This window comes from Rhinichthys klamathensis, unplaced genomic scaffold, assembly GCF_029890125.1.
Source record: "Rhinichthys klamathensis goyatoka isolate OS25496 unplaced genomic scaffold, OSU_Roscu_1.1 h1tg000504l_1, whole genome shotgun sequence".
Taxonomy (NCBI): domain Eukaryota; kingdom Metazoa; phylum Chordata; class Actinopteri; order Cypriniformes; family Leuciscidae; genus Rhinichthys; species Rhinichthys klamathensis.
In genome coordinates, this window is record NW_026606985.1 from 998616 (window position 1) to 1018358 (window position 19743).

General features: G+C 38.6%; 1 protein-coding gene and 2 long non-coding RNA genes across 3 annotated transcripts; all 3 read left to right on the forward strand.

Moving 5' to 3' along the window:
* The first annotated feature begins 8508 nt into the window (after positions 1-8508).
* Positions 8509-11934, forward strand: elf3 (E74-like factor 3 (ets domain transcription factor, epithelial-specific)). The gene is made up of 9 exons (XM_056237984.1): positions 8509-8623; positions 8801-8944; positions 9491-9721; positions 9810-9956; positions 10049-10159; positions 10247-10336; positions 10587-10703; positions 10886-11081; positions 11182-11934. Exons 2-9 carry the CDS (start codon positions 8809-8811, stop codon positions 11285-11287), a joined length of 1134 nt encoding a protein of 377 aa, XP_056093959.1. The 5' UTR covers positions 8509-8623; positions 8801-8808; the 3' UTR covers positions 11288-11934.
* Positions 11935-13948: 2014 nt separating this feature from the next.
* On the forward strand, positions 13949-14164 carry LOC130072746 (uncharacterized). The gene is made up of 2 exons (XR_008804160.1): positions 13949-14024; positions 14055-14164. It is a non-coding gene; the product is annotated as an uncharacterized LOC130072746 (long non-coding RNA).
* A 35-nt stretch (positions 14165-14199) lies between these two features.
* LOC130072747 (uncharacterized) lies at positions 14200-14612 on the forward strand. Its single transcript, XR_008804161.1, has 2 exons — positions 14200-14472; positions 14503-14612. It is a non-coding gene; the product is annotated as an uncharacterized LOC130072747 (long non-coding RNA).
* Positions 14613-19743: the final 5131 nt, after the last annotated feature.

The following is a 19743-nucleotide window of genomic DNA, read 5'->3' on the forward strand; positions in this document are numbered from 1 at the left end:
GATTCCTAATGTTTTTAGAAGAAGTCTCTTCTGCTCACCAAGGCTGCGTTTATTTGATTAAAAATACACAAAAAATAGTAATATTGTGTAATATTATTCTTATGTAAATCAACTGTTTTGTATGTGAATATATAGTAAAGTGTAATTTATTCCTGTGATCAAAGCTGAGTTTTCAGCATCATTACTCCAGTCTTCAGTGTCACATGATGTATTGATTTCTTTTATTTATTTCCCCCCCAAAAAATAAAATAAGAATTCTTACTGACCCCAAACTGTTGAACGCTAGTGTTTAATGTTACAAAAGCTTCTGTTTCAGATAAATGCTGTTCTTTTAAACTTCCTATTCATCAAAGAATCCTGATTTTTTTTTAAATAACTTTACCATTTAAATAACTGAACACTGATAATAATCATAACTGTTTCTTGAGCATCAGATCCTCATATTAGAGTGATTTCTGAAGGATCATGTGACACTGAAGACTGGAGTAATGATGCTGGAAATAACAGGAATAAATTACACTTTACTGTATATTCACATAGAGAACAGCTGATTTACATTAGAATAATATTTCACTGTTTTTACTGTATTTTTAATAAAATAAATGTAGCTTTGGTGAGCAGCTTCTTTTAAAAACATAAAAAAATCTTACCGATCCAAAACATTATAGTTATATCAGTGAGGATCTTGTTTAAAAAGTGAGAAGCTCTTAAAAAAGCTGAAAGGACATTGATGACTGATGGATGACAGAGAGAGAGAGAGAGAGAGAGAGATAGAGGGAGAGAGAGAGGTAGAGAGAGATAGAGGGAGAGAGAGAGAGATAGAGGGAGAGAGAGAGAGAGAGAGAGAGAGAGAGAGAGAGAGAGAGAGAGAGATAGAGGGAGAGAGAGAGAGAGGGAGAGAGAGAGGGAGATAGAGAGAGAGAGATAGAGAGAGAGATAGAGGGAGAGAGAGAGAGAGAGAGGGAGAGAGAGAGAGGGAGAGAGAGAGGGAGAGAGAGATAGAGGGAGAGAGAGAGAGAGAGGGAGAGAGAGAGAGAGATAGAGGGAGAGAGAGAGATAGAGGGAGAGAGAGAGAGAGAGAGATAGAGAGGGAGAGAGAGATAGATAGATAGAGAGAGAGAGATAGAGGGAGAGAGGGAGAGAGAGATAGATAGAGAGAGAGAGATAGATTTTTGATTTTGAAAAAAACTTTATTTACAAAATCACCTCACAATTAACTTACAACAGAAAAATTAAAAACACAATACTAAATCATCATCGACAATTTTACACAAAACATCACAAACACACCATTTCAAAACAAAAGTATCAAGATCACACATAGCTCTGTAAAATCTGAAATCTATCAAAATTCTTGCTCTAATTAGAGACTTAAAAACAATAATAACATCATCATTGCTTTTTTGTTCTATTTTGCTTTTTCTACTCATATAAATCGCCATTTTCGCTTGCCCAAGAATAAAATTCAACAACTGAAACGTAACACGCTTTGTCTGTGTATATTTAAAACCAAAAATAAAGTTTCATGACAACAATGCTCGTTAAACTTATTGCACAACTCTTTCACCATTACAAGCAATTTTTTTAGTCTGATGCATTGCATAAATGCATGAAACACAGTCTCTTTTTGAGAACAAAAAGGGCAACCTGAGTCATTCTTTGAATCCAAAATTGAAACAAAAGAATTCACCGCAATTGCCCCATGCAGGATTCTCCACTGCAAGTCCCCTGTTCTTTTCGATAATGGTGGCTTGTACAAAACTCTCCACTCGGGTCTTACCTCATCACCTATTTTTAAGACCGAACGCCAAGGAGTATCAACTCTCTTATCAAGTGTCTTTTTGTTGAGAAAGAGCACACACATTCTATACAACTCTTTCCGCCCACATGAGAAAAAATCAACAGATGAGAACCTATTTTGTTGAAAGAAACACCCAGAATATTCTTCAACATTTGGTTGAATCAACAAACAAGGAAAAAGATCTTCACTGTCAGTGACACAAGTCCCTGAAAAGAAATCCTCTAACATCATTGTTTCTTCATCCGTAAAGCATTCTTTTAACTTATTCACAAATCGAGTTACTGAACGAACAGATCTGATTCCCAATTTTACAGTGGCAGCTTCTACATTCTTAAAATGAGGTCCAGTTAAACCCATTAAATGTTTTAAAACAAAAATTCCTGAGTTTTGTAAAGTCTTATTAAATCCTGGTAAAAAATTGGATGCAGACAGATCCAGTCTTGCATTACAAATCAAGGGTTCATTAAGCAACCAGTAAATGGAATGAAAATTTTCAGTCCTTTGAATATGAAAAAAACTCCAGATCTTGAAAAGCTGCTGATAAAATGATGACAATTTCGAAAGATCCAAGCACTTCGGGTCCATTAAAAAAAGAGATTTATCCATTCCAAGGTTTCCAACAGTCCTTAATAAAACACCACTGATCGCCCTCCAACTGACATTCATCGGTCCATCAAGAAGTCTTTGAAGAAAATGCAGCCGAAAAGCTGCAATCCTGCTCTGGAGATGTACCAATCCTTGGCCCCCCTCTTCTTTGGGCAAAAATAAAATACTCTGCGGAACCCAATGAAGCTTGTCCCAAAAAAAATCAACAAAAACCGCTTGAATTTCAGCCATCAATTTTGATGGAGGATCAATACAAACCAATCTGTGCCATAAAAGTGAAGCAACCAAATTATTTACAATAAGTGTTCTTCCCCTATAAGACAAGTTGGGTAGAATCCACTTCCATTTGTCTAGACGACCTTTCACTTTTTGTAATAACCCATCCCAATTTTTTTGAATGACATTATCATCTCCTAAAAAAACTCCAAGATATTTCAAACCCCACCTATTCCAACACAGACCTTCAGGAAGAATTGGTTTCTTATCATTCCAGTCCCCCAGTAGAAATGCCTCACTTTTTTTCCAATTTACTTTTGCTGAGGACCATTTTCCAAAGTCTTCAATCAATGTAAATAAAACATGAATATCACTTTGTTTATTAATCATTATTATTAGGTCGTCAGCATAAGCTGATATACAGAACTTAACATCACACAATGGTACCCTTAAACCATCTAAATTCTTCCTGATTGTTTGTAGAAGTGGTTCAATAGCAAGAGAATATAGCATTCCAGATAATGAACAACCTTGTCTAATACCTCTACTGACCTCGAATGGAGCACATAAGCCACCATTAAACTTAATTACACTCTCAATGTCACCATAAAGAATTTTAATCATGTTTGAAAACTTCTCATTAAAACCAAAAGCCTTTAAAACGTCCCATAAATAAGCATGCTCAACCCGGTCGAAAGCTTTCTCTTGGTCTAAAGACAACAAACCACAATTGATATTAAATAATTTGGAAACCTGTATAATATCTCTAATTAAAGAAATATTGTCAAAGATTGACCTGTTTGGTATACAGTAAGATTGATCTAGATGAATCACCTGTCCCATTACTTTAGTCAATCTATTAGCTAAAGTTTTAGACAGTAACTTATAATCACTGCACAGAAGTGATACCGGCCTCCAGTTCTTGATTTCAGTAAGATCTCCTTTTTTCGGAAGGAGAGTGACCACTGCCCTTCGGCAGCTCAAAGGCAGCCGACCCTTTAGCAAGCTGTCATTGAACACCTCTAGCATGTCAACTCCCAACTCCGACCAGAAAGCTTTGAAGAAGTCCACTGGAAGCCCATCTACTCCCGGAGCTTTCCCAGACTCCATATCATGAAGTGCTTTATACAGCTCTCCCAGAGTTAGGCCACATTCCAGTTCTTCATTGGACTCTTCTGATATCTTAGGTAGATCCTCCAAGAAAGGGCATTTTCCCTCCTTTTCCGGCTCAAGTTCACTTCTGTACAGGGACTGATAGAACTGTCTTGTTATCTCACGCATCTGTCTGGGATTGGATAACAAAATACCATCCTCAGAACGCAGAGCATGAATTAAACGTTTCTGCCCATTTTTTTTTTCATGACCAAAGAAATATTTGGAAGGCGCATCCATTTGATCAATATTTAGAAAATGAGCACGAACTAATGCTCCTTGTGCTTTATGTTCTAATAGCTCTTTAAGTTCAGTTTTTTTCTTTAAAAAGGTTTCCATAAAATTACTATCACTTGAGGTCTGAGACAACTTTTGTAAATCCATCAAATCTTTTTCAAGCATTATTAAAGAACGATTCAATTCTTTTGTGACATTTTGAGTATATTGTTGTGTGAATTGTTTTATTTGCACCTTGCCATAATCCCACCATTGTTGTATAGATTTAAAAGAAGATTTATCTTCTTTAAAAACCTTCCAAAAAAATTTAAATGATTCAGTAAATAATTTATCATTTAAAAGACTTGTATTAAAATGCCAATATGCACTCTTAGATTTCACTGAATTTAAAATAAATTTACAACTGACCATTTGATGATCAGTAAAAGACAAAGGTGTGATAAAACATTTGTTAAACACATTCAAATGATGTTTAAAAATATAAAATCTATCTAACCTAGCCAATGATATATGATTATCGCGTACATGAGCCCATGTATATTGCTTTTCATTATCATTCATAGTTCTCCAAATGTCACATAAATCAAATTTCTCAATCAAATGAATTAAACGTTTGCGCGAAGCCATATGAGGTTCAACATGATTACGGTCTATATCAAGTTCAGTGCAATTAAAATCACCACCCACAAATAGAAAATCTTCAGTACAGCAGTTTTCAAGCGTTGAACAAAGAGTATCTAAAAACAGTAACCTTTCTATAGGTGCTGTTGGAGTATAAACACAAATAAAAACAAATACAAAAGTTTCATAAATAGCTCTGACTTTTAACAATCTACCTTTCATAATTTCATCTACATCATACGAGATCGGTTTAAAATTTTTACTAAAAAGAATAGCAACTCCACCACTCACATTTGAATAATGACTTAATACAGATATACCATTAAATTCCTTCATCCAGTCAACCACATTATCTATACTACTATGAGTTTCTTGTAAAAAAGCTATATCTATGTTTTTCTGTACCATTTCTTCAAAAATCTGTGCTCTTTTTTTAGGATTCCTTGCCCCATTAACATTCATAGACGCAATATGTACTTCACTCATAATGAAGAAAAAGAAAAAGAACAACCTCAATTTACCACAAAAAAAGAAATTATTTTTCTTCATCTTAAACCGCATCATTTTCAAGGGTGCTGTTTATGTTTCTCACAATTTTCTTCAACCTATATACTTCTTTGTTGGTAAAGGAATCACTAGCCATCCCACTTTTTGCTTGATCAGCAAATTGTTTCAAGTCAGGAAAAAATTCTTTTATTTTTACACCCCTTTTATTTTTTGTTGCCCTGAGGAACAATTTTATGTCCTCAAGACCATAACTTCGATCAGTAACGTTAGTTTCACCTTGTGAAAAACTCATACTGCATTCTGACGAGTCACTGTCACTTTCCGTATCTTGCATTTCCTCATTTTGTAGACCAACGGTCTTACTTACTTTAGCGTCTAACAACTTATTTTCCATTTTTCTTTTTTGGGGAGTCTTGAAAAAAAATTGCTCTTGTTCCGAAAGTAACTGTGCACCTTCACAAGCTACCCTAATCTCATCATCATTTGCACCTTCCTCTTTACCTTCTGAAGAGGAAGCCACCGTGTCTAAGACGCTTGAATCATTTACTGTAGTAGGTAGAACATTAGGATTACTATTCCCTTGCTCAATCTGAGAAGGAACTGGTTCAGCCTCAAATTCTAACGTGCGATCTACAACATTATTATTTTCCAAAGCCAAGCCTATTACCTGCGCTTCCGCCTCAGACTCCTTTCCATCCTTTTCTTCAAGTTCAACTGTTCCATTTTTTCCCCCTTTTTCTCCCTCAGTATTTTTGTTGGGACAATTCCGAATTAAATGCCCTGTATTACCACATCCAAAGCATTTGACTTTTCCAGTCGTGACGTAAATAGCATAGTTAAAATCGTCACTTCGAAAATTCAGTGTAAGATCTAAATCTGCATCGTCCGGAATAACCATGTACACAAACCGCCTAAAAGAAACAATATGTTTCAATAAAGGCGAGTCGCTACTAATCGGAATCTTTTTTATTGCAGACACCAACTTTCCGTAACGTGTCAAAGCCTCCGTTAGAAAACCATCACTGACAAAAGGTGGCACATTAGATAATATAACCTTTTTCGCTGGTAAGGAAAGAGGGAGAATTGAAATGAATTCACCATCAATGACAATTCCTCGTTCAACCAACTCATTTGCTTTGTCCACACTATCCAGAAAAACCACTGTTGCATTGTTCATTCGGGAAGCGGACAAAACGCTCGCGTGACCCACCACTTCCCCAATGGCCAAGCAACATTCTTCAACGCTCACCGCCGACGCCACCTTAATCGCATGGCGTCTCGTGAGTGAACTCAAACCCTGCGTTTGACGGGCCGACATGCCTCCAAAAAACGGATCACACACGGCCCTCAAACTAGACTAACAAAAACCTAATAACAACCAACCATCAAAAACAAAAACAAAAAAAAACAAAACTAATAAAATAAAGAAAAATAAGCAGAAAAAGAAGAGAGAGAAAAAAGAAAACTTCACTCACATCAGTCTGCACCACGCTCACACCGCTCCGCACACACTCACTCACCAATCGCACCGGAAGTGAGAGAGAGAGAGAGAGAGAGAGAGAGAGAGAGAGAGAGAGAGAGAGAGAGAGAGAGAGAGAGAGGGAGAGAGAGAGGGAGAGAGAGATAGAGGGAGAGAGAGAGGGAGAGAGAGAGAGAGATAGAGGGAGAGAGAGAGATAGAGGGAGAGAGAGAGAGAGAGATAGAGAGGGAGAGAGAGATAGATAGAGAGAGAGAGATAGAGGGAGAGAGGGAGAGAGAGATAGATAGAGAGAGAGAGATAGAGGGAGAGAGAGGGAGAGAGAGAGATAGAGGGAGAGATAGAGAGGGAGAGAGAGATAGATAGAGAGAGAGAGATAGAGGGAGAGAGAGAGGGAGGGAGAGAGAGAGGGAGAGAGAGAGATAGAGGGAAAGAGAGAGAGAGAGAGAGAGAGAGATAGAGGGAGAGAGAGATAGAGGGAGAGAGAGAGAGAGAGAGAGGGAGAGAGAGAGAGAGAGAGGGAGAGAGAGAGAGAGAGGGAGAGAGAGAGATAGAGACAGGGAGAGAGAGAGAAAGAGAGGGAGGGAGAGAGAGAGAGAGAGAGAGAGAGAGAGAGAGAGAGATAGAGACAGGGAGAGAGAGAGAAAGAGAGAGAGAGAGGGAGAGAGAGGTGTAGGTGTACGTGACAGACGCCTCCGCTCATTCATATTCACTCAAACTCGTTCACTTGCATTCCAAGACCTCGTTTCTCCATCATGTGACGTCGACGACACGGAAAGGCCTGCAGAGATGAGAGGAGGGGAATGCGATGGAAAGACCTAAATATGGATCACATACATCACATGATCAACTGCTATTTTTAGTGACGGATTGAGTCAAAATGGAAAGACAAAAGTGCAAACATGCACATGATAACCATTCATATATGGTGTGTTTTATTCTCAGAACCATAGTAAAAAAAAAAAAATGGAACAAAGACATGATTTGCTTCAGACAACATCACTCGCTGCCATCATGATCTTCACCCACAACAAGAGAACAGTGTTTACCATCACCTACATCTACTACTAAAGCACTCAGCCGTGTGCGAGACACAGAGCAAACACACACACACACACACACTCCAGCCAGTCCTGCAGCAAACCGAAACCTGTTATAAAGTTACACACATACAGCGACGGTAAATATTGACAGAAATGACTTCATCCCTCCAGGTCTAGTAGAGAGTGTGTGTGTGTGTGTGTGTGAGAGAGAGAGAGTGTGTGTGTGTGTGTGTGTGTGTGTGAGAGAGAGAGAGAGAGAGAGAGTGTGTGTGTGTGTGTGTGCGTATGTCTGTGTGAATGAGTGAGTGAGTGTTTATGAGTGTGAATGAGTGAGTGTGTGTTCTGTCTGTGTGTATGAGTGAGTGTGTGTTTATGAGTGTGTGTTTATGAGTGAGTGTGAGTGAGTGTGAATGAATGAGTGTGTCTGTCTGTGTGGATGAGTGAGTGTGTGTTTATGAGTGTGAATGAGTGAGTGTGTGTTTATGAGTGTGTGTGTGTGAGTGAGTAAGTGTATGAGTGTGTGTGAGTGAGTAAGTGTATGAGTGTGTGTGAGTGAGTAAGTGTATGAGTGTGTGTGAGTGTGAATTGCCATGTAAAGAGTGCCAGCGACACATTATTTGCTCCCGTTTATCTCTGAATGCATGTTAGCTGCCCTGTCATGTTTCAAGTTCATGTATCAAGGTCTGAAAAGCTATTGTCAGGAAAAAGGGTTGAGTGGCCGAGCGAGAAAGGGAGAGAGATATTCGCTGGAATTCCCCCTCCCAGGAGAACATGCTCACCTGGACACGCCTCTCCAGCTCACTATAAATGCATATTAGAGGCGGCAGGTGCATCACAAACCCTTCAGATCCTCTCAACACTGAGCAGAACACACACACACACAGGCGACTGGATTATTCCTTAACCAACACTTACACTGGGATTTTATCTGGAAACCAAACTTACATCTGGCTAACACAACAGGTAACCTTGCCTTTGAAAAGTTACAAGCAATTTTGAATTCAAGAAGACAAGAACGGGTATTGTTCAAAATTCATGTATAACGTTTGATGAAAGGTTTTGATTCACTTCAAATGTTGACTACTGTATTTTTGCACGGTTCGGGATGAAGTTACATCTGTATTTTTTTGTATCTTGCAGAATTCACAATGGCGTCAAGCGAACTCAGTCTAATTCTCAACAACGCGAATGCCAACTTGTACCCGGAGCCGCAACACCACTTGTTGTGCATGACCAGAACACCACATCTCTCAGAGATCAACTTCAACAACAGCAACACAATGGGTAAGTTCTTGACATCCCTATTCTAAGTTAATAACTAATGATCTTTGCAACGGAAGTGAATCAATCGAAACTAACTTTAGCTGGACAATACCTTTATCCTAGAGCTGCTGTAAAGCCTCTGTTACTGTAATCTCCTATTGTCACTGTAAAGCTGTTTTGAAACAGTCCATATTGTTAAAAGCGCTGTATAAATGAAGGTGACTTGACTTGACTAATGTTACGGGATGCTTCCCATCACTCAACCAAAGCCCAGACATGCCGATAATCTCTCCTCCCTGCTGTCTGACTTCAGTTTCTGACTCTTAAAATCATTAACCCGGGCAATGTTTAACTTGGCGCGCAGGAATGCTTTCTTTACGGGCTTTCGGCAGTGTTGACACTGTGATCAAAAACCCTACGGGGGGGTGTCAACACTACAGATAGTTAAACACACAACAGAAGCGCCAAACCCTGGAGACAGTGTTCTTCTATTGTTAGATCTGTGACCGAATCACCTGTGCAGGTGTGAATGAATCTAAACGTACTTTTAAACCTGTTCTCCGGCAGGCCCCTGGGACCAGGTCAACCCGCAAATGTGGACAAGGCAGAATGTTCTGGAGTGGATCGGCTTTCACGTGGAGGAGGGCCGGTTTGATGCAAGTCGGCTGAATATGAGCTACTGCGACATGGATGGGCTCACATTGTGCGCCATGTCTAAAGAAACATTGATGGGCATGTTTGGACAGAGGTTTGGTGAACGGCTTCACCAGAATCTAGAGAACCTAAAAGCCAGACATGGTGAGTGACTTGTTTAACCGAACCCTTTTTTTTGGAAGTTGTACCCCTTGGGAATGCATTAACACCCTTGATTTGCTTGTATCTACAGCTAATGACTTGTCTGACAACACCGTTCTAAGTGAATCTGAATTAGATATACTGGAAAACATCCTTCATGACCAGTTTCCCTTCATGCATGGACCAAACCTCGGACCTCTGCTGGAAACCGTGGTGGTCCAAACCTCAATCCCAACTGGTGAGTCCACTTTCTGACCTTTAAACCCAATCCATAGTGAGCAGTACCAACTTGCCCGAACTGGAAATAATAAAGTAATTCTGTTTCCGCAGACAATTCAGAGACAAAATACAGTTACTTCGATGAGTACACCAACCAGCTGACTCCAGAGAGCGATCACGGATATGACTCCCTAACCGAGAGTTTCCAGAGTTCCCACGCAGGTACGCATCTCCACTAAACTCGCATGAACAATTAACTCTTTCAAAGAACATCCTGAAGTCTAAACTCTTTGTTTTCGTCCTTTTCAGGCAGCTTCCTGAACCCGAGCTCCCCCGAGTCCAGCAGCAGCAGCGATTCAGACCCTGAATACTCAGAGATACCTTTCTCCGTTAGCTCAAGTAAGTTCCTTCGAAGCTCAACCTCGCTCCTCAAGGCCTATCAACCTGCAGAGGCTAGTCAAACACACCTGAACCAGCTAATCAAGGTCTTCGGGATTACCTGACAGTTAAAGACAGGTTGAAACTAAACTCTAAACTCTGCAGGAAGGTGGTTCTCGAGGAGCCATCGATAGCTGGGATGATGAAGTGACAGAACCCTGAATGATCCAAGAGGTAGTTGTCTAACATTTGAATGCTTCCTTTTCCACAGAGGTCACTGTAAAACAAGAGCCTGGAAAGAACCAGAAGAGAGGTAGAGGACGCCCTCCAAAGCCCAGGGATAATGAGGGATACGAACACTTCATTCAGTCCAAAAAGAGCAAACATGGTAAGTACGCAGAACTCTATTTAAAGACGTACCCCAGCAAGCAATTTTGCATTTAACAGACGTCTAATAGCCATCCAAACATGTTGGGGCGGCTTTTAGACTTCTTTTAAACGCAATATTGCTTGCTGGGACCTGATGCAGAGATCAAGTGTAAGAAGAGTCTAACAAGACTTTAATTGCAGCTCCAAGAGGAACCCACCTTTGGGAGTTTATCCGAGATATCCTGATTCATCCGGAGCAGAACCAGGGTCTGATGAAGTGGGAGGACAGAAGGGATGGCGTATTCAAGTTCCTCAAGTCCGAAGCCGTTGCTCAGCTTTGGGGGCAGAAGAAGAAGAACAGCAGCATGACGTACGAGAAGCTCAGTAGAGCCATGAGGTAAAGGACTCAATCCTGGGATCAAGGGTTTCGGGGAGGGTGGGATTTGTCTCTGTGTCTGGGATCGAGGAATAATTGAAACTCTTGCTCTTTCCTACAGGTATTACTACAAGCGAGAGATTCTGGAGAGGGTTGATGGACGTAGGCTCGTCTACAAGTTCGGGAAGAACTCCACCGGTTGGAGAGTGGAGGAGACCGGATACTAAAGAGAGAGTCGCTTCTAGTCAAACGTAGAGGTTTTGGTCTCAGGCTTAATGGGCTTGAAGATTGAAGATCCTCGCTTTAGAAACACACTCTTCCCAGAGGGAAAAGGTTTCACAGAAACTGTAAGCCAGTGTTTTGGCTAAAGTAGGTTTTATGAACCGGTAAAAATTGTATAGTGGGGCTTGTCTGGTTGGATTGGCACGCGGGCGTGGCCTGGATCAGATGGTATCGCTACACCACTTAAAGACTCTGTAAACACATGTTCTACACAATGGTTGAACTGTGAGAGAATGTAAAGCTTTGTAAAGCCTCTTTGGTATTGGGAAATGAAGTTTCATGCGTAACTGTTTGTCAGAGTAGACTGACCGAAGAACATGACGGTGGTTTGAAGTTTTGTAACGTTCACATTTGCTGTGTACACACATGTATGTAAAAAGGACAATATATTCTTCATAATACTTGTCAATCTAGTGCAAATCAGATATATCACTGAAGATTCTGCTCAATTTTTTTATGTGATTTGTTAAGTCACTGGATAATGTGTATGAGGATTCCCTCGCAGATTGTATACTATAACTATTATGTATGGCATATATTTGCTGTTTCTTTTGTATGAGCTTTTTCTAAAATAAAATTTCTAATGAAAACTCTCTTTTGATGCGTTTATCTTGTAGTTGGTGCCTCACCCTCTTTAACTACGTTGCACTCAAACTTATTTCAACATTTACTTTATATTTGCTCAAGTCTTGTTATCAGAGATCACAGGTGTGTTGAAATGAGACACTTCTGTATAAATTTCAACACGAATATATGCATCAGCTCGCACAGACAAACGCTACTTGAGTTATTGTGCGTCTCAACCGTCCAGCATAAACATGTTAAAAATGCGGGTCAAATATCAGTGCAAATCAAGATCTCACATGCCATATGATTCAGCAGGTTTTTTTTTACTGCGAGGCTCCAAAATATATCCAAAACATCACGTATCTTCATGACGTTTGAAGTCTAAAAAAATGTGTTTGAATCAGGTGATTTTTAGTGCACGTATAAAAGCAGTTCAAACAGGTGTAGAGAATCACATTAACCACCACTAACAAACCTAAGACTGTCTCCATTATCAAAACTAGACTTTTTTTGGCATTTCAAATCGTGCAAACTTAAAAAATATTCGGCTATTTAATACATTGCCGCTCGGTTTTAAACGTGATTTAACTGTGCACATGTTTAGGATGACTTTAAACTGTAAAATAAAAACACATGAGTCTAAATGCCAATTTTTGTGTTATGGTTTGGTTTTCACGCCTAGAATTTCCAAACGACGCATTTGATGCAGTCGACCTTAGCTTGAACTGAATCGCATTTTTCATAGCAGGTTTAGTTTTGCATTTTAGAGCACAATGCGACTGTTTTTTAGATGTCCGGCATTCAAATACACACATATATACGCCACATTGCATTTGAATTTTGGACCCACATGCAAATAGATGTAGCTGAGGCAAGCGAGCAAGAGAACCGTCGTCCCAATTCAAAGCAGTAAATAGTGTTTGAATTGGAAAATCTCATGTGTCTGAAATAAAACACCATTTAATACCTGTGAGAGCTGCACAAAACACTCAGAAAAGAGTTTTCATGAGCTCGAAAACTCTTTAAACTACACTGGAATTACGGTTATTGGAGACGGCTAATCTGGTCGGGTTTATTTTACGCTAGAATCCACCAAACCATCTCAGATGACTTGATCACTAGTTACTTAAAACAGAAGTTTCACTCTGGGATCTTAACACCATTGTCATGTTTTTAGTGTGTATGACCAGTCACCCAGAGATTATGAGCGCTTGCTTACAATAACATGTGCATCACATAACCTCATTTCAAGGCGTGTTTCAGGTGTGCGCACTGTTATATTTTCATTTTTAAAACAATACACAAAACTATGCGCACTGTAAACATCAGGTGGATTGTCAGTTAGAACCGTGACTAGCATGACTAACATTCTCTGTACACTCCTAAAAGAGCTGTTGTCTAAACTGAAATTACCGACAATAATTATTCAGGTCAAGAATGTTTTTGAGAAGCCGTGCCCGAGAGAAAGGTGTAAACTTACAGTCATTGCCCTGCTAACAGGTTCTCTCAAAGTTATGTATAGTATTGATCTGCCTTACTTCAGGTGGACGATGACGCAATTTTCTTCTGGAAACAAACTTTGTTGCATTATTTTCCTGTTATCTCTGTAAAGCTGTTTTGATACAATCTGTATTGTACTGTACTGTATTGCTATATATATATATATATATATATATATATAGGTGACTTGACTTATGAACAAACATTCCTCCAGAAACGTTAATAGAACATTTGTTCAAAGTTATCGGGTCTTCAATAATATTCTCCAAATGCTAGCACAAAAACTTTTCTGATATGTTTCAGTTGGACGTTCATCTAACGTTTTTTAAATGTTACTACTTGTTTCAGAACGTTCCCATAATGTTTGAAGAATGATACAATGAAATGTTCCCTTAACGTTCACATAACCAAGAAAATACGTTTTTAAAACACTTACAATTGCATGCATCGTCATTTCAAAATGTTGTCATTTAAATGCTTTATAGTTGCTTTCTAAAGGCCCATTTACAGCAAGAACAACTATTATTAGCTCCACACCAGCGGACGATAACTATAACGATAACTATATTAGTGTTCACACCAGCGGACGATAACTATAACGATAACTATATTAGTGTCCACACCAGCGGACGATAACTATATTAGCTCCACACCAGCGGACGATAACTATAACGATAACTATATTAGTGTTCACACCAGCGGACGATAACTATAACGATAACTATATTAGTGTCCACACCAGCGGACGATAACTATATTAGTGTTCACACCAGCGGACGATAACTATAGCGATAACTATATTAGTGTTCACACCAGCGGACGATAACTATAACGATAACTATATTAGTGTTCACACCAGCGGACGATAACTATAACGATAACTATATTAGTGTTCACACCAACGGACGATAACTATAACGATAACTATATTAGTGTTCACACCAGCGGACGATAACTATAACGATAACTATATCAGTGTTCACACCAGCGGACGATAACTATAACGATAACTATATTAGTGTTCACACCAGCGGACGATAACTATAACGATAACTATATTAGTGTCCACACCAGCGGACGATAACTATATTAGCTCCACACCAGCGGACGATAACTATAACGATAACTATATTAGTGTTCACACCAGCGGACGATAACTATAACGATAACTATATTAGTGTCCACACCAGCGGACGATAACTATATTAGTGTTCACACCAGCGGACGATAACTATAGCGATAACTATATTAGTGTTCACACCAGCGGACGATAACTATAACGATAACTATATTAGTGTTCACACCAGCGGACGATAACTATAACGATAACTATATTAGTGTTCACACCAACGGACGATAACTATAACGATAACTATATTAGTGTTCACACCAGCGGACGATAACTATAACGATAACTATATCAGTGTTCACACCAGCGGACGATAACTATAACGATAACTATATTAGTGTTCACACCAGCGGACGATAACTATAACGATAACTATATTAGTGTCCACACCAGCGGACGATAACTATATTAGTGTTCACACCAGCGGACGATAACTATAACGATAACTATATTAGTGTTCACACCAGCGGACGATAACTATAACGATAACTATATTAGTGTTCACACCAGCGGACGATAACTATAACGATAACTATATTAGTGTTCACACCAGCGGACGATAACTATAACGATAACTATATCAGTGTTCACACCAGCGGACGATAACTATAACTATAACGATAACTATATTAGTGTTCACACCAGCGGACGATAACTATAATGATAACTATATTAGTGTTTACACCGGCGGACGATAACTATAACGATAACTATTTTAGTGTTCACACCATCAGACGATAACTATAACGATAACTATATTAGTGTTCACACCAGCTGACGATAACTATAATGATAACTATTTTAGTGTTCACAACGGCGGACGATAACTATAACGATAACTATATTAGTGTTCACACCAGCTGACGATAACTATAACGATAACTATATTAGTGTTCACACCAGCGGACGATAACTATAACGATAACTATATTAGCATCCACACCAGCGGACGATAACTATAACGATAACTACATTAGCGTCCACACCAGCGGACGATAACTATAACGATAACTACATTAGTGTCCACACCAGCGGACGATAACTATAACGATAACTACATTTAGTGTCCACACCAGCGGACGATAACTATAACGATAACTATATTAGTGTTCACACCAGCGGACGATAACTATAACGATAACTATATTAGTGTTCACACCAGCGGACGATAACTATAACGATAACTATATTAGTGTTCACACCAGCGGACGATAACTATAACGATAACTATATTAGTGTTCACACCAGCGGACGATAACTATAACGATAACTATATTAGTGTTCACACCAGCAGACGATAACTATAACGATAACTACATTTAGTGTCCACACCAGCGGACGATAACTATAACGATAACTATATTAGTGTTCACACCAGCGGACGATAACTATAACGATAACTATATTAGTGTTCACACCAGCGGACGATAACTATAACGATAACTATATTAGTGTTCACACCAGCGGACGATAACTATAACGATAACTATATTAGTGTTCACACCAGCGGACGATAACTATAACGATAACTATATTAGCATCCACACCAGCGGACGATAACTATAACGATAACAATCAGTGTTTACACCAATCCACGATATTTGTTTATTATAAGCGCTGCAGTTTTGTCGTTTGCCGCTTTAAACTCTTGAGCTCTTTAAAGCAGGATGGATTCTGATTGGCTGTCAATGTTTTTATCGTTCATCAGCTGGAAAAATTTTTTCTGAAAGTTTATTTAACGATATCATTATAGTTGTGGCGTGAACTCTGCTATTCCTTTATATATTTACGATAACGATATTTAGAACTATATCTTTATCGTTATAGTCCTCGGTGTGAACGGGCCTCGCGCTGCCGAAAGGAGCGTTCCCGATCCGATGTACGCGACCCCTGAAGAGAAGCGATGTGTGTTAAACTGCAGAGAGTGTGTGTGGAGATGATTAATGACATGCTTCAGATAAGAGCGTGTGTGTGTGTGTTCACTGCATTTCTCAAACTCCTGTCGAGTCTTGTTTCTATTTTTCAACGCAACATTCTTCCACAGTTCTCTGGAAAGTGTGATGGTCAGTGTGAACGATGATTATGATTATGATGTTTATGCCAAGTGAAACTGGAGCATGTATATATACACACACACACACACACCAGTGAAAAGTTTTGGATCTGTAAGATTTTTAATGTTTTAAAGTCTCTTCTGCTCACTAAAGCTGCATTTATTTGATTAAAAATACAAGAAGAAGAAAAAAAAAACAGTGATATTGTTAAATATTATGATAATTTAAAATAACTGGTTTCTATTGTAATATATTTTTAAGTGTAATTTATTCCTGTCATTCTCAGCATCATTACTCCAGTCTTCAGTGTCACATGATCCTTCAGAAATCACTCTAATATGAGGATCAAGAAACATTTATGAATATTATAAGTGTTGAAAACTGTTATTTACATTTTTATTTCAGGATTCTTTGATGAATAGAAAGTCCAGAAGAACAAATCTTTTTTAATCATAATGTATATATATATATATATATTGGCAGGATTGTTGGTGTGTTTGGGTGTTTCTCCTGAATGATTGATGTCCAGTAACTGAAATAATTAATTTAAACAATGTTAGACGCCACAGTCACGTGACTAACCGGGTCAGGATCGAGACGGTGATCATGAACTAAAATTAGACATTGATTTAACATTGGGTGATGTAATTTCTTATTCTTTTCATTGTAATTATAAAATAGAATATATAGGAAATGTATTTATTGTATTGGCAAAATATTTTATTCATAAATGTACATTTTCTCTAACAGTACCCAAATAAAATATCTTCTTTGTGACATCAACTAGTTAATTAAGGCATTAACAACAACAACAACAAAAGTGTCAAATTTGTCAAACTGAATGACAATCTGTTGAGTGATTTACTACCTCGGTATTTCTCCCTCTATTGTGTTTCATGACTTATTCATAATGACTGTCTTCCTTTATTTACTCATGCTGTCATCACATCATCACAACATTTGTTTTAATCTAGCAAGAGTGCTTGAAGTGCTTGAATTAAATAAATGCATTTTTGGAGATTTTTCCTATTTTATATATGAAGTTCAGACTATACTTTGATGCACACGCGCTGTAATGCGTTATTGCTGTTGCCCATGTGACGCGAAGCTCCGCCTACATCCTGTCTCTCCCACGATGATCTCATCCAGCTGATTTGCATAAGTATGCAGGGATTTTCCCGCCTTCTCCCCTTCAACTTCCAAGTAAAATCCATGTAGATCAGCGGCCCACACACACATTATTATCTCACACACGCCTAGAGAACACACTCGACAGTGTTTTCATCCAAACGTAAGCCTCTAGATTGCATCTGGTTTGTGATTATTTGTTAATAATTTAATTTCCGGTCAATATTTTGGAAGTGACACGATCGACACAGGCCAGTTATCCATTAGTCACGTGACGCGGGCTCTGTTTGCGGAGAAAAACACACACTGCGTATTCACACTTGTGTTAAAAACATGAGTGTGTGAAAGTGTGAATTGCACATTTCGTGCAGGATTATTACGTTTAATTCAAAGATTGGCATCCAGTTATTTTGCATGTATGTGTATTAATTTAATAAGAGACATCCAGTTATTTAGCATATTTTAAATATATTTAATCAAAATATTATATAGCTATATATATATATATATATATATATCATACATTCATTACATATATTGATTATATACAGTTTTATTTGTTATTTTATTTTAAAAATGTCATATTATGTAAATCATTTTTGGCATCTAGTTATTTGGAATATTTTGTGTGTATATATATATATATGTGTGTGTGTGTGTGTGTGTGTGTGTGTGTGTGTGTGTGTGTGTGTGTGTGTGTGTGTGTGTGTGTTTAAAATGTTTTAATACATATTTTTATATTTTATGAATTTGTTATATTATATACAGTATATATATCATTGTTTATTAAAAAAAATATTTGAATGAGTGGCATCCAGTCATTTAGCATAAATACAAATGATGATGATGTAACTGTCAGACAGAGAAGTGTCGATTTACACACACACACACACACACACACACACACACACACACACACACACACACACACACACACACACACACACACACACACACACACACTCACTCACTCACACACACACACACACACTCACTCACTCACTCACTCACTCACTCACTCACACACACACACACACACACACACACACACACACACACACACACACACATCTTCATAATGTTGATCTGTTCGGATGTTTTGTTAATCTCACGGTAATAAAGTGATTTGCCGCTCAAACAGTGTGACGTGTGTGTGCGTGTGTGTGTGTGTGTTTGTGTGTGTGTGTGTGAGTGAGTGAGTGAGTGAGTGAGTGAGTGAGTGTGTGTGTGTGAGTGAGTGTGTGTGTGTGTGTGAGTGAGTGAGTGAGTGAGTGAGTGAGTGAGTGAGAGTGTGTGAGTGAGTGTGTGTGTGTGTGTGTGTGTGTGTGTGTGTGTGTGTGTCCAGGCTCTTCCTCACGTGTGTGTCTGTAAACATGAAGTGTGTGTGTGTTTTACGGCCCTGATGTTGATCTCGCTGACCCAGATCACACAAGATGTTCATTCAGAAATCAGCATGTGTTACAGTATCTATTAATCTTCGTTAATGTTAGTTCACAGTGCAGCAACTAAAGCTAACAAATACAACCTTTGATTTTAATAATGTATTAGTAAATGTTGAAATTAATATGAACTAAGATTAATAAATGCTGTAGAAGTGTTGTTCATTCTTAGCTCATGTAACTAATGCAAACTAGTGTCACCGACATCTAACGTTCCCATTAAACCTCATTTCTGACAGAACCTACAGGTTTTTAAATCTGTACACCTTAGCAACCACATAGCAACACCCTAGCAACCATTCAGGCCAACCTAGCAACCATACTTCATTACTTGAGCAGACTGACCAAAAACACTAGAAGTTTTGCAGAACACTGAATTAAATGTGTGTGTGTGTGTGTTTGTGTTAGTGTGTGTGTGTGCGTCAGTGTGTTTGTGTGTCAATGTGTGTGTGGGTTACAAAGTTACAGAGTCGTTAAGTTATTGAGGTCAGTTCCAGTAATGAGACGTGTGAGTTTGTGTCAATGAGTGTGTGTCAGTGTGTGTGTGTGAGTGTGTGTCAATGTGTGTGTGTGTGTGTTAACAT

What these genes read in the sequence shown, in the direction of transcription:
- elf3 (XM_056237984.1), top strand. Translation starts at nt 8,809, where the DNA reads ATGGCGTCAAGCGAACTCAGTCTAATTCTCAACAACGCGAATGCCAAC. An exon ending in CAACAACAGCAACACAATGG is followed by an intron (nt 8,945 to 9,490) that starts GTAAGTTCTTGA and finishes GTTCTCCGGCAG; the next exon opens with GCCCCTGGGACCAGGTCAAC. An exon ending in CCAAACCTCAATCCCAACTG is followed by an intron (nt 9,957 to 10,048) that starts GTGAGTCCACTT and finishes CTGTTTCCGCAG; the next exon opens with ACAATTCAGAGACAAAATAC.